The 13,998-nt window shown below is 60.6% G+C and overlaps 1 protein-coding gene across 5 annotated transcripts; it reads left to right on the top strand.

Moving 5' to 3' along the window:
* The first annotated feature begins 411 nt into the window (after positions 1-411).
* On the top strand, positions 412-13,977 carry ZFYVE21 (zinc finger FYVE-type containing 21). Of its 5 annotated transcripts, XM_059915109.1 has the most exons (10): positions 520-598; positions 1,154-1,275; positions 9,621-9,671; positions 9,871-10,039; positions 10,618-10,693; positions 10,778-10,869; positions 11,368-11,421; positions 11,778-11,898; positions 13,126-13,268; positions 13,400-13,977. In XM_059915109.1, the coding sequence occupies exons 3-10, from the start codon at positions 9,633-9,635 to the stop codon at positions 13,570-13,572; spliced, it is 867 nt and encodes a 288-aa protein (XP_059771092.1). In that variant the 5' UTR covers positions 520-598; positions 1,154-1,275; positions 9,621-9,632; the 3' UTR covers positions 13,573-13,977. The 5 variants fall into 5 exon arrangements, with proteins under 5 accessions (XP_059771090.1, XP_059771091.1, XP_059771093.1 ...); XM_059915107.1 differs by lacking the exon at positions 1,154-1,275 and having other exon boundaries at positions 412-598; XM_059915108.1 differs by lacking the exons at positions 1,154-1,275; positions 11,368-11,421 and having other exon boundaries at positions 412-598.
* The last annotated feature ends 21 nt before the right edge of the window (positions 13,978-13,998 follow it).

The raw sequence follows: 13,998 nt of genomic DNA on the forward strand, positions 1-13,998 counted from the left end.
CTCCATCCCGCCTCGGACCACGGCGACCACTCCTCCCACTCACCTAGACCGCGCTCCACACGCTTCTTCGCGCCGTCCTACCTCTCGCAGCCTACTCTTCCAATGAGCGCCGGGCGCCCCGCGCCGGATACGCCAATCAGAGATGAAGCGGCGCCCACGTCGCCGACTAACTGGCCAATCCAAAGTCTCAATAGCCCCGAGGGGGCGGAACGTGCTCGGGCGGGCCCTCAATGCCTATTGGTGGCCGACCGCAGGGTGGCAGGGAGGTACCCTTGCGCCAATTGGAGAGCGCAGCGACGGGGCGGACACCTGGCGGCGATTGGTCCGAGCTCCGTGCTTGGCGTGGGGATTGGGCGCGGGCGCTGTCAGTCGCGTTGGTGGGGCGGGGCGGGGCGGGGCTCCCGGGGGGCTAGGGCCCGGTTGCGGGCGGCGGGCGGCGGGCGAGCGCTGGGGCGGCGTCATGTCCTCCGAGGTGACCGCGCGCCACGACGCCAAGAAGCTGGTTCGCTCCCCCAGCGGCCTGCGCATGGTGCCCGAGCACCGCGCCTTCGGCAGCCCGTTCGGCCTGGAGGAGCCGCAGTGGGTCCCTGACAAGGAGGTAGGTCGCGGACGCCCGTCAGCCCCGGGACCGGGTCCGCGCCCCCTGTCCCCTCCCCGTGCCCCCAACCCTCCCCGCGTCCGCGCCCCGCGTCGGCTCCCCGGGCCCGCCCTGCCTCCCCGACGCCCCTCCGCAGCCCGACCCGCCCTCCTCTCCCCGCGCACCCCGGCCCCGGAACTGCCTCCTCCGGGCGGCCCTTCTGTCCTCCCCACCCCCAAACCCGGCCGCCCTCGGGACCCCTGCCCCGCGCCCTAGCGGAGCTCCCGGGCTCCACCCCTCCCGGGCCACGGGTACTCTGCCTGGCCTGGTTTCTTTTCGCGGGGCGCCCAGTCTCCCCCGCTCTTCAGAAACTGCCCCCCGAGGTTTCTGTGACCCTTCACAGATCTCCCTTCCTGATACGACCCGGGCTTTGCCCAGCTGCGAGGTCATCTGTGGATTCCGCCACATCCATTGGTCGAGCTGCTGGGCTGGAACCTTTGAGACAGTTGCGACCCCCTCCCGCGAGGGAGGAGAGGAGGCCCGTGTTTGTTTATTTATAATCAGCGCTCTGTGTAGGGGACTCTCGCTGTGTGGACTGCCCGGCGGTGGTGTCTGAGGGAGTCTTGGGAGTGAGTACGCGCGTCCAGGTGGGGCGTCTGGAGGGCGTCCTGCCTGGGGAGCTGCACCTGCTCCCAGAGGTGAGGGGCGCGGCGGGGCGTGAGCTCTCCCGTGGGCGGGGTGAGGGCGGAACCTCTGAAGGCCCTTTTGTGCTGTGCCACAGGGTTTGGACTGGATCCCATAAGCCGGTTATTCTCAGCTATGCTAAACCAGGCGGAAAAACTTCTCGCATTCCTGTAAATCACAGACGTCCCAGAGACATAAAAGTAGCACGATTTTTGAAAATGCTTTAAGTTGCATCTCTTTCCAGCATTCCGATTGACCACTTTTCCTTCCTCCCCCTAGAATCACGGTTGGCAGGCGGCACGTTTTCTGCAGGGGGGCGAAGGGGAGGATGCGATCAGGTGTTTTCAGGGCACTGGCAGTGAAGCGCCCAGAGCTCGGAGGGGCGGTTGGGCCAGCCGCGGGGAGGTCTCAGCGCCGTCCTGCCAGGGCTGCCCTTTTCTCTGGTCTCCTGGTCACCGAGTTCCTGCAGGCCAGTGCACAGAGAGGGTGAGATGTTGGTGCGCAGGCGGGTCACTGAGCTGGCCCAGGCCACGTCCTCTCTTCCTCTTGGGTTTCTGCTCGCCCTGTCTGTGCTCTTTCTCTTTTGCATTTTTCCTCCTGGCGTTTGCAGTCTTTGAAATCACAGAACATACCTTTTCTCGCGTGGTCTCCTTGGTTAGTGCTGTTAAAAAGTGATTAAAGAGAAAAAAGGTAATATCACGACTCTCGTTCTCCTAAGTGAATGCATGTTCCGGAGCTCTTTTAACTGCATCAGTGAGGGAGCCGGACAGGTGTTATCAAGGTTCGAAGAGAAGTCAGAACCGCACAGCCTGACCTGGAAGGAGGCGGGTGAGGGCAGGAGCTAGAGGCGAGTTGGTCTATTCCATGACGGGGGAGGGGAGCTGGGACAGGGACATACTGTGTCTGCAACATCTCCACTTCACTGAGTGGGCACCAAGCGTGTCCTCGAGGCCAGGTCAGAGTGTCAGTCTTTTTCCACTGCTGTCCCCCGAGGACCCTCTTTAGACATTTTTCCCCCTGATTGATCCCCCATGAAATGTCACAGCAGTGGATATGTCCACTTAGGGACCATATGTGCAGGAGAACACCCCTCTGGACGATGTGCAGTTTTCCCCTGCAGCCCGCAAGCTGCTCTTCAGTTAACCTCTGGGTCCCCTGTGCCAGCCCTCTTCAGGGCCCTTTGCTCTTTCCTGAAATGATTGTTTCGCAGGTTGTACTGCATGTGTTGTCCTTCTTTGCGGGTCTGGTGTTGAGGTGCGTCTGGAGCCCTGCCCACCTGTCTGGGGGCTCTCGGGAAAGTGATTAGGTTGGGTGGGTGTGCTTGGATCAGCGTGGCACTCCCTCCTGTAACAGAAGTTTTGTTCTCATGTTGGAAGGATGGCGGGGTGCCTTCCAGAAACACGCCCCCAGTTTGCCATCTGAGCAGCCAAAGAAGGCCCTAGAGGCGGAGGGAGCTCAGAGTGGGGAGGAAGTCTCCAAGTGACCGTGGACAGTTTCTCCTCTGAGTTTGAGGAAGTGCGTGTTGAAATGTACTGGGGAACGTCCTAGAGTCCAGAAGTGACCAAAGGAAGTGTCCGGAGGAAAAGAAACTTGGAGTGGGGCAGTTCGGGCTGGGAGAGTCGGGATGAAGTCTGGCCTTGGTTGCGGTGGCTCTTGGCGCGGGCGTGGGGGGCTGGGGGCTTGCCCTGCTGCTCGCTTGGCTTGGCGGCACTCGGGCCTGTCCAGTGCTTCTGGGACCCATGACCCTGGTGTGTGGGGAGGGGACTCAAGTGTGGAGATACCAGTGCTGAGAAGTAGGTTTACTTGTGGTTTGGGACGGGCGGTGGCGGGGCACAGGTGGAGCATGGCAGGGGGCGACATGCCGTCCTCAGCTTCGCCCGCCCCCGCACTCAGCTGTGGGTGGATGAGCGTCACGGCTGTGTGCAGCCGTCCTGCGTTCTTCGTCCCGGCTGTCTTCTTCTGGGTCCATCAGCGGCCAGCCTGTTGCCCATCTATCACCTTGTTTTTTTTTTTTTTTTTAAAGTTTATTTACATGTGGTCTTCTCGTTGTGTTGCCATTATCAAAGTGGGATTCTTTTTCTTTTTAATTGATTAATTAATTAATTTTTGGCTGCATTGGGTCTTCATTGCTGTGCGCGGACCCTAGGCGCGTGGGCTCAGTAGTTGTGGCACGCAGGCTCAGTCGTTGTGGCTCGCGGGCTCAGTAGTTGTGGCTCGCGGGCTCAGTAGTTGTGGCTCGCAGGCTCTAGAGCACAGGCTCAGTAGTTGTGGCGCATGGGCTTAGCTGCTCCACAGCATGTGGGATCTTCCCGGACCAGGGCTTGAACCCGTGTCCCCTGCATTGGCAGGCAGATTCTTAACCACTGCACCACCAGGGAAGCCCCATCAACTGTTTACTCAGTGCCTGACCCTGTGCCAGCTTGGTAGCTGGGGCCCACAGGGGCATCCCTTACAGATGTTGGAAAACATGGGGATGTGGGTACGTCTGTAGCTCTCAGCTTCTCAGAGGGGTTCCTGCCCCAGAAATAACTGAGACTCACTTTCCTGGTGTCTCTATGCTCCCTGGGAGCTTGTGAGGTGGGGAGGCAGTGGCGGGACGGGGAGGAGGCCTGGGAACAGCTTGGGCCTCGTGTGACTGCCGTCCGAGTGTTCCATGACCAGGAGAGTGGGCTTAGGGGTGGGCCGTCTGGGCACACAGCCGTAAGGACTTGCTACAAGTAGCCCCAAATACTGCATTTTATTGCTGGAATCCGGGCAGTTTTGTAGCCCCTTTCTTCCTGTCCTGGGCGCTGGGTACAGCCAGTGATGACAATGGCTCTGCACTGTCACTGATGTCAGGTGCTCTGCAGATGCAGAACCGGGGAGTAGAGAGCACAAGTGTGTCAAACAAAAACAAGGTGAGGGGGCTTCCCTGGCGGCGCAGTGGTTGAGAGTCTGCCTGCCAATGCAGGGGACGTGGGTTCGGGCCCTGGTCTGGGAGGATCCCGCATGCCGCGCAGTGGCTGAGCCCGTGAGCCACAACTCCTGACCCTGCGCGTCTGGAGCCTGTGCTCCGCAACAGGGGAGACCGCGATGGTGAGAGGCCCGCGCACCGCGATGGAGAGTGGCCCCCGCTCGCCACAACTGGAGAGGGCCCTCGCGCAGGGGCGAAGACCCAACACAGCCAAAAATTAATTAATTAATTAATTAATTAATTAAAAAAAAAATTAAAAAAAACAAGGTGAGGAGAGATTTGTGTCCCACAGGGTCACTGTGGAGGGAGGTCTGGCCCAGGGCCCTGCGAGCTCTCCAAGGGCAGGTGGCAGGGCTTGCTCCATGGGAGGGGCAGCCCAGGCTAGAAGGGAACGGGGTGGGAGGGGCAGGTGGTGTGATCTGACAGCGGATCAGGGGCTGCACCACCCCAGGACAGCCTGTCTCAGGCTGCGGGGTGGGTCAGAGTTCAAGGCCTTGAAGGAAGGAGAGATTAATGAAGGTTTTATCAAGTCAAGCTCGTGGGCACTTTGTTCCGATGGACGAGTCAGCCCGTCCCATCAGCAGTCCGCGTGTGGCTTGTGGTGGGTGGACAGGGGTGTCTGTTAGTCTTCTCTAGAGCAGGTGGGGAGGGGCCCTTTGCAGGACGTGTTCCCAGAGCATTGTGGGCGGCGTCCCCGGTCTCTGGTCTCCTGGCCTCCGGGATCCCAGGCGGGGGTCCCCCGTGGTGAGGAGCCAGGAGAGCTGCCCACGGCCCCTCGGGCCGGCGGGGCGCTGCTGCCAGTGTCGGGAGAAGGCGGGTTCCTGGCCGTCCTGCGGGACACGGGCAGTGGCCGCCTCTCCTTCCTGGGATGTGGTGTCTGCACCTGCTGTTCCCTGTTTGATGGCTCTGGGCTTTGTCCTCGGAGGTGTTCTGTCCCTCCCCTCCTTCCCTCAGGCGCCCCACCCACCCCCGTGAAAGCATCTGTTGTCAAATTCATCTCAGTCCCGGGGCTGCTGTGTGTCTGCTCTTCGTCCCGTGAGCTGGTTTCTAACATTTTATTGGTTCCCTCATTAGTTAATGAGTTAAATGTTTTTTTTAAAATTTATTTTAATTAATTAATTTATTTTTGTTTGCGTTGGGTCTTCATTGCTGCACGCGGGCTTTCTCTAGTTGCGGTGAGCGGGGGCTACTCTTTGTTGCGGTGCGCGGGCTTCTCATTGCAGCGGCTTCTCTTGTTGCAGTGTGCAGGCTCTAGGCGCACGGGCTTCAGTACTTGTGGCACGAGGGCTCAGTACTTGTGGCGCACGGGCCCAGTTGCTCCGTGGCATGTGGGATCTTCCTGGACCAGGGCTCAAACCCGTGTCCCCTGCATTGGCAGGCGGATTCTTAACCACTGCACCACCAGGGGAGTCCATGAGTTAAATCTTTGACATGGGTTCATTTTATATTTGTAGGAGTTATGCTTTTACTCTTTAAAAACGGTTGTTTTTCAACAAAGATACAGTAATACATGTAATTTGTAACTTATTTTTATGATTTATTTTTGAGGACGCCTTTTTCTTTTTAATTTATCTAATTAATTAATTTATTTTTGGCTGTGTTGGGTCTTTGTTACTGTGCGCAGGCTTCTCATTGCGGTGGCTTCCCTTGTTGCGGAGCACGGGCTCTAGGAGGAGGAAGCGTTTTTAAAAAAAATATTTATTTATTTATTCACTTGTTTCGGCTGTGCCGGGTCTGAGTTGCGGCATGCACGTGTGATCTAGTTCCCCGACCAGGGATCGAACCTGGGCCGCCTGCGCTGGGAGCCCAGGATCTTACCCACTGGACCACCAGGGAAGTCCCCTAGTAGCCTGAGAAACGGTCTAGCGTGTGAGCCAGGCGCAGCCGGGCAGGTGTTGTCTCTCCCAGCGCCGCCAAGGACAGCGTGGGAGGAGGCGTGACTGCCCTTTGCCGCTCCAGCCTCAGAGGGAGGGTGGGCATCTGTCCCCAGATCTGTCCTTTTTATAGTAACTTCTTTTTAAACACTCCTTTAAACTCTCCAAACTCTCTCTTCCGACTCTTCTACTTTGAGGGGAGATGCCCTGTCGGCCGTCCTGATGCGCTGCCCTGGGCACCCCCAGGGCTCCCTGTGCTGGAGTCGGACAGCAGGTCGGCAGAGACCGCGGGTCTCCAAGCAGCCCTGTGGCCCAGCCTCTGCCTTCGGCCGCGTGCTGGGGTGGACCCCACGATCCCCAAAGGCCCCCTTCTGCCCTGAAGTCTGCCATCTGGGCCCGGCTTCGTGTGGCCCTTTCTGGTTTCTCCTTTGATTGCTCGTAATCTCCTCACTTTCCCACCAGAAAGCACACCCCCAGCCTCGTCTGAACTCTCCTGCGTCGGCAGGGTGTGCATGAGTCAGCTGTTGCTCTCCTGGCTCAGCGAGGGGTTGAGGCCGCTGGGCTCTGACCCTGGGGCTGCAGCCAGGAGCGCGCTCGGGGTTGGGTGTTGCACTAGTGGCTGTCTGTGCCGCCCCCCGGCTCCCTCGTCCTCTCGTGGGCGCCCAGGGGACCCTGTGGAGGCCACCCTTACCACCGGCTTCCTCCCAACTGTGGGGTGGGGGTCCTGGGGGTGAGCGCAGGGGCCCCGGAGGTGGGCTGGAGGCTCCACCGTTGACACTGTTTCACTCGAGGACGAGGACGAGGACGAGGACGCGGACGGCCCTGCTGGTCCTACCACCCGTCCTGGCAGGTGGGGAGCGGCCTGGGGCAGCCTGGGGGGGATCAGGCAGCATCTGCGTGTGTGTCTGTGTCTCTGTGCCTGTGTGCGTGTGCTGTGTGTGTCTGTGCCTTAACCTGCACCTCGCACGCAGGGCCCTCACTGAGCTCCTGCGGGTCCCGGTTCTCCCTTGCAAGTGTGCCTGTCTGTGACGCCAGCCCCAGCCCACCCTAGCGGCGCCGCGGTGACACACAGGCCTGGGTGCGATGTAGTCTGAGAGGCTGGAACCCAGGCAGCTTTTGTCACACATGGTGCAGGTGGGTTGCTCACACCTGGTTTCTGGACTCCGTCTCCCCAAACAGCGGTTTCCCGGAACCCCAGAGCCTCTGGGTCCAGGTCAGGTGCACGGGGCCTGGTGCTGGGCCTCGGCCTGGGCTTTTTGTTTCCTTTCGATGCAGCTGGTCTATCAGACAAGGTGTGAGTTCTTTGGTGGTAATTTTACTCTCATATCTTCACCAGTTGCTTTATTTCCTTATTTAATTTTCTTTTCATATCAAATTGTTCTCTTGATAACTTTAAAAGCTTCTTTTATATAATCCACAGGAAACTTACCTTATTTAAAAGCCTGTACATTTTCTGAATAACCTCGTTGGTTATTTAGATTAATACAAAACTTCTAGATCACTAATGTTTTTAAGGGAGCGAATTTTATTTATTTATTTATTTAAAAAATTTATTTATTTTTGGCTGCATTGGGTCTTCGTTGCTGCGCACGGGCTTTCTCTAGCTGTGGTGAGCAGGGGCTGCTCTTCGTTGCGGTGCGCAGGCTTCTCATTATGGTGGCTTCTCTTGTTGCAGAGCATGGGCTCTAGGCGCACGGGCTTCAGTAGTTGTGGCATGCAGCCTCAGTAGTTGTGGCTCGTGGGCTCTAGAGCACAGGCTCAGTAGTTGTGGCTCACAAGCTCAGTAGTTGTGGCGTGTGGGCTCAGTAGTTGTGGCTCACGGGCTCTAGAGCTCAGACTCAGTAGTTGTGGCACATGGGCTCAGTGGTTGTGGCACGTGAGCTCAGTAGTTGTGGCTCGGGGGCTCTAGAGTGCAGGCTCAGTAGTTGTGGCGTGTGGGCTCAGTAGTTGTGGCTCACGGGCTCTAGAACGCAGGCTCAGTAGTTGTGGCTCACGAGCTTAGTTGCTCCGCGGCATGTGGGATCTTCCCAGACCAGGGATTGAACCCGCGTCCCCTGCATTGGCAGGCGGATTCTCAACCACTGCGCCACCAGGGAAGCCCCGGGAGCAAATTTTAAATTCTGCTGTGGTCTTAGTTTAGAAATTGGTCTCTCAGTTGCCTAGATGCGAGCCTCCCGGCGAGGGTGGGGCAGCCCTGGGCTCCACGTCCCCGCCGTGGGTGCAGGACGCGCATAGACTCGGGAGGCAGCTCTCGCACTGGAGCCTGGCCTGATGCTGGTGGTCCCGCCGGCTTTCCCCGCATCCAGTGGATTCTGTGGCTGGCAGATGTGTGAGGTCACAGGAGAGCGTGGCAGACAGATGCCCTGCCATGGGTGGAGGCCCGAGGGCCAAACACACGCAACGTTCCAGAACTGACAGCAAGAGGCAATGGCAGGGGCTGGTGGAAGCAGCTGCGCTGTGATTAGCCAGTTCGTGCCTGACGCCGGCAGGGACTCTGTGGATGGTTCTGGAGGGCCAAGGTGGGCCAGGCCCTGTGTCCCAGCCCAGAATGCAGCGTAAGAGCAAAGAGAAAATAAGGAAACGTTACGGGATCTCAGAATGCTTAGACACCAGCCCAGGGTGGGGCCGTGGCCGTGTAGAGCTGGGTGGGGCTGGGGGCCGGCCTGGACGCCTGCCCTCCCACGGAGAAGGGCACACTGCGTGTGGATGCCAGGCTCCTTCCAGAAGCTTCCTCAGGGTCCCGGCCCCATGGTGGGCCCTGGCTCCTGCTGTGTATTTCCTCAGAGTGACAGACACGGCTGAAGGCGCAGGCCTGGGGGCGGGAGGGGTGCAGAGTAGGGGTCAAGGTCAAGCACTGCGCTGGCAGAACAGGGAGGATGGGGAATGAAGCCCGGGCGGCGAGTGGGTTCTGGCTGCCCAGATTGAAGCCAGGCAGTGAGGACGAAGGGCAGGACCCTGGGGTCAGGCCGTGTTGGCCAGGACTGCCTGGGGACTGGCCAGGTTAGGGTCGCGTGGTGGTCAGGGTGTCTGGCTCCCTGACGGTGGCATCTTACTGTCACTGTGTCATCGGGGTGAGGTGGCACATGTGTCCAGGCGCAGCCTTCCCACCGTGGATGCTGAGCCTTGGCGGCGCGGGGACAGTCTCTCCGCACTTGGTGCCAGGATGGGAAGAAACCCTGTGTCCTGTGTCAGATGACAGGTCTGAGGGCCTCCGCGTGGTTGGTTGGTTTGGTGATAATGTGGCTGTTTCCGGCCCTGGGCCTCGGCCTGTCCTTGGAGCACTGTCCCCGGCCTCCCCGCTGAGCCCCGGGCGTTTGGGCCCTCGTAGCACCCTTGCTGGCTGGGCGCTGCCCCAGCTCAGCAGACCCACCGCGCTTCTCCGCGCGGGGACCCGGTGTAGATCACTTTCTGCTGCGGCATCGCATCATCTCACGGCCGATCCTGGGTTCCGGCGACAGGACGGGGCTCCCCGAGGAGCTGACCGTGTGGCCTCGGCAGCCGGGTCCTGACGCCCTGTCACCTTCTCTTCTAGTGCCCGAGGTGCATGCAGTGCGACACCAAGTTTGACTTTCTCACCAGGAAGGTGAGCTGCGGTGGGGCGGTAGGGGGAGTGGGGGGTGGGAGTGGGTGCTGTCTGTCGCGGAGCCTCGGGGACGGTGGCGGCCTGGTCGGCAGGCGGGGGTCCGGCCGCTGGGAAACCACTGGGACCCTCGAGGCATCTGGTCGTGGATGCCGGTGGCGCGGGTCTCCGGGGGTACTCACTGCCTGCCCCACGTCTCCAGCACCACTGTCGCCGGTGTGGGAAGTGCTTCTGCGACAAGTGCTGCAGCCAGAAGGTGGCGCTGCGGCGCATGTGCTTCGTGGACCCCGTGCGGCAGTGCGCCGAGTGCGCCCTGGTGTCCCACCGGGAGGCCGAGTTCTACGACAAGCAGCTCAAGCTGCTCCTGAGCGGTGAGCACCTGGGGCCTCGTGTCTGTCGTGTGGTGGCTGCGATGCTGTGACGCCCTGCCTGGCCTCTGTCTCTGCCGGGCGCCTGCTGCAGGCTTGGGACCGCTGGTTGGGACTCCAGGTGCGGCCCCGGCCGTCCTGGGACATGGTGGTGGCGAGAGGGCAGCTCTCTCCCCGTGCCTGCTGCCCCCTCCCCGGGCCTGCTGCCCCTTCCCCGGGCCTGCTGCCCTCTCCCGGGCCTTGGCAGCCTAGCCCCCCCGGCCTGCGGGCCCCCTCCCCCTCCTGGCAGCAGGGCGGGTGGTGCTGCCCAGTGGCCCCCGAGCGCTGGGGGAGGGTCGGCGCCCTGTGATCCAGGCCCTTGGGAGGTAAGGCCCCTGGGAGCCCCAGGCAGCGCCTTTTATTTCCGCTGTTGAACCCCAACCCTGTCACGGCCTTTCCGCCTCAGCCGAGGGCACCGCAGAACAGAGCTGCCACCTGTCTTGCTTTTCTTTTGTCCTCTGTGCGTGTCCCCTGGTGGGCTGGCCTGGAAGGGGAGGCAAGAAGGGAGCTGCCGGGGCCTCATGTCTGGTTTTCATCCCCAGGAGCCACCTTCCTCGTAACTTTTGGAAACTCGGAGAAGTCAGACACGATGGTCTGTCGTCTTTCCAGCAACCAGAGGTAAGAGCAGGTGCTGCTCGGCACTGACGCTCTGTCGCTCCGGGCCTGAAGTGGTGCGGTGTGGACACCCTTTGTTTGCTGCAGGTACCTGCTTCTGGACGGGGACAGTCGCCACGAGGTCGAGGTCACGCGCATTGCCGCCGTGCAGATGCTCACAGAAGGCTTCCCTCCTGGAGGTGAGTGCCGTGTGGCACCGGCCTGGGTGACTCTCGGGGTCTGTGGGCCGTCCTGCTCAGCCGCGGCAGGGGCTTGTGTTTAGTGAGTGGCTGTAGGAGCTCACCAGGCGAATGGGGCTTAACGTGTAAAACAAGCGGGGACTCTGCTCTTCTGTACGTTTCACTTACTGTCGGGCTCGGGTCAGGGGTAAGGCTCCGGCGGCAGCTGGCATCGGCCCGATTCCCCGATGCCTGGAGCGTTGCCCGCCCAGCACCACGGCCCCCAGGGTCTGCGGGGACAACCCTCCTCCTGGAGCTTGCGGGGCGCTTAGCCTATTCTGGATCTTTCCACCTAAACTTCCGCACTTCAGCAGCTGTCCTTCCACGGAAGTGGAGTTGGTGTTCCGTGTTGGGTGCAGCGTGCTGAAGAAACCCACGTGACTTAGTCCGTCTTGCTTTCTGTTTTCTGATGGGCTCTTGCTTGTTCTTCTCTCCTGCCGGCCTACCTTCTTGACGTAGAAAAAGACACGCACACTTACACCAGCCTCCCGGGGAGCCAGCCCGTCTCCGAAGGTCAGCTCCCCGCTCTCCGCCGCTCTCCTCTCCCTGCCCCCGCGCCGGGCCGCGCCTCCTCCAGACCCTGCTGTGTGCTGGGGTCCACGCCGAGGCTCTCTGTGAAACACACATTCTCTTCTTTTGGTTGATTTGAAGGACAGTTGGGTCTAAGACGCGCAGACAAAGCATAAATGAAGCAATCTATCTCATCTGCTCAGTTCTGCGCTCCCAAGGGGAGCCCTACGCATTGTTTCCTAACGTCCCCATGGCATCCGCTGGGCCTGAGCGGGCCACGCGAGGGGGGCGCGGGCGGCGGCCCTCCCCAGCGCGCTCCCGTCCCTCCGCAGCGCGCTCGCTCCCGTGTTCTCTCGTAGGAGCCTCTCTGCGCTCCTGGGCCTGCAGGTGGCGAGGGAAGCGGGCCGGCGCCGCGTTTGCCCCCCGTGCCCGAGCACAGGCTTGTGCGTGGCGGCACCTGTGCTGCGCCGTGAGTCGAAGGTGCGGAAGTCATGGTCCGGAGAAGCGGGGGGCCACCCCCCACCCAGGCCGGGGCATCCCTCCGTGTCCTTCCCGCGTGTGGGCGGGGCCGAGGGCTGGTGGCGCCACGCGCCCCCTTGTGGCGGTGCTGGGAGGACAGTGAGTCCTGCTCTGCCCAGGCTTCCGGAACCGTTAAATGCCCAGAAAAATGTGTTCCCGAGGGGGCGGGGGCGGCGGCCACAGCAGCGTCGCGCACTTTCTGTCAAGGCCCAGGTACTTGCATGCAGCTCTGCCGGACAGACTCAAAATGCGACAGCAGTCATAGGAGCCACGGAAACGTGGCCTGGGCCAGTAAAAGTCTGCTTACGGGAGCGGGGGGTGGGCAGAGCACAGCCTGCCTGCCCCGGAGCCCGGGGCGGGGGGCACTCCTGCAAGGAGCCCAGGCGGGGACAAGCCACTTGACACCCAGGGTCAAACCGTGGCTTATGAAAGGTCATGGAGGGCGTCCCAGGCTTTGGGTGGCGGGGCACTTCCAGCCGGATCGACCTCCCGGTGGGCCGGGCCTCTCCCACCCAGCACCTGCTCCCCTGCCGGCCTGCGTTTGACTCTGAGACCTGCGTCTGATGGAAGGGATCTTCTGAGCTGGGTAACTGCTCACAACGGAGTTTTCCTCCCAAGTCACAAAGTAGAACAGCTGTAGGCAAACTCCACTGTGAGGCTTGGTCTCCTTGCCACTTTTCTGGCTGCAGTCGTGACAGAAGGGCCGTCTGTTCCTCCAGCTGTTGGTTCTCAGAGCAGGTGCTGGGGTCCCGTCGTCGTCCATGGCGTCACAGCCCAAAGGCAGGCAGTTGTCCCAGCAGGCCGACCCCACACGGCATCTTTTCGGGAGCTCGTGTACTAGAATGGGGTGTTGGTGGCACTTGGGCCCTCCGCTTTGACCCTGGCTCTCCAGAGTAGGGTGGGGGTGAGGCCAGCGTGACAGGCAGGGTGCAGCCTGGGCAGCCCTCCCGACGGCACCGCGCCTTCTCCCTGGGTTCTCGGCCATGTGGTGCCGAGTGTTTGTCCCGCCCTGTGAGCTCGGGCTCATCCGCTGGGCAGCCCCTAGCCCAGGCCCTGCTTCCAGGCCGCCTCCGTCCGAGGCCAGCACCAGGGCTGGGGAGGAGGTGCCCCAGCCAGCACATCAGGGCTGGCGGCACCCTGGGCGCTCAGCGTCCCCGCGGGCATCCTTACCTTGTCTCCCCGCTCCAGGAGGCAACGCGCGGGCCACAGGCATGACCCTGCAGTACACGGCGCCAGGGGTGGAGGGCGTGACGCAGCTGAAGCTGACGGCCGGGGAGGACGCAAACGGCAGCAGAAGGCAGGCGACAGCATGGCTGGTGGCCATGCACAAGGTACTGTGGGCCCGGCCCTTCTGCTCAGAGCACTGCCCACCTTTCCCAGAGGGAGGCCCGCCGCCTGCCTAGCCGGGGCGCCCCCACTGGCTTCAGCCAGGCACACGCATTTATCTCTGGTCACCTTGCAGGCTGCCAAGCTTCTCTACGAATCTCGGGACCAGTAACGCCACGCGGGCTGGACAGTCTGCTAGGGGCAGCAGCACCTGCTCGCCGAGCACGCACAGGCGCAACTAACCCTACACGTGCTGGAAACGCAACTCAAGTACTCGGAGCTTACTTAGTGCAATATGTACACAGTTGATTAATGCTCAGAACACCTCGTGCTTTAGAATTTGTCTCTTATCGATGCGTAATTGGGGTGGGAGAGACTGAGCTACACTACTGCTAAACTCTTTTTAGCATAATCTATACCATGTTTTTATGAGTGCCCAAGTTTACTAGATGGTTCTGGTCCCTTGATGTTCGTTCCATTAATTCTTCCACGGAAGTGATCTGGGCAGTGGTAACTCGGCCTGATTTGTACTGGAGCACATCTCACAGACTGCCCGTTCGTGTGTCACTCATCTGGGGCTATGAACAAACCTTTGCTACTTCACAGGGGAAGGAACAAGATTTGTGTTTTGTACTTTTCACTATTTCCCTTTATTAAAATAATTGTACAACAATTTGTATATAAAGCTTATGATTAAAACCTATTTTGAAAATACGGATCAGGCCTCACCTCGCT

Source organism: Balaenoptera ricei, chromosome 2 (assembly GCF_028023285.1).
Source record: "Balaenoptera ricei isolate mBalRic1 chromosome 2, mBalRic1.hap2, whole genome shotgun sequence".
Taxonomy (NCBI): domain Eukaryota; kingdom Metazoa; phylum Chordata; class Mammalia; order Artiodactyla; family Balaenopteridae; genus Balaenoptera; species Balaenoptera ricei.

Coding starts and splice junctions, on each gene's coding strand:
- ZFYVE21 (XM_059915107.1), top strand. CDS start 461: ATGTCCTCCGAGGTGACCGCGCGCCACGACGCCAAGAAGCTGGTTCGC. Junction 599..9,620: donor AGTGGGTCCCTGACAAGGAG/GTAGGTCGCGGA, acceptor CTTCTCTTCTAG/TGCCCGAGGTGCATGCAGTG. Junction 13,269..13,399: donor GGCTGGTGGCCATGCACAAG/GTACTGTGGGCC, acceptor GTCACCTTGCAG/GCTGCCAAGCTTCTCTACGA.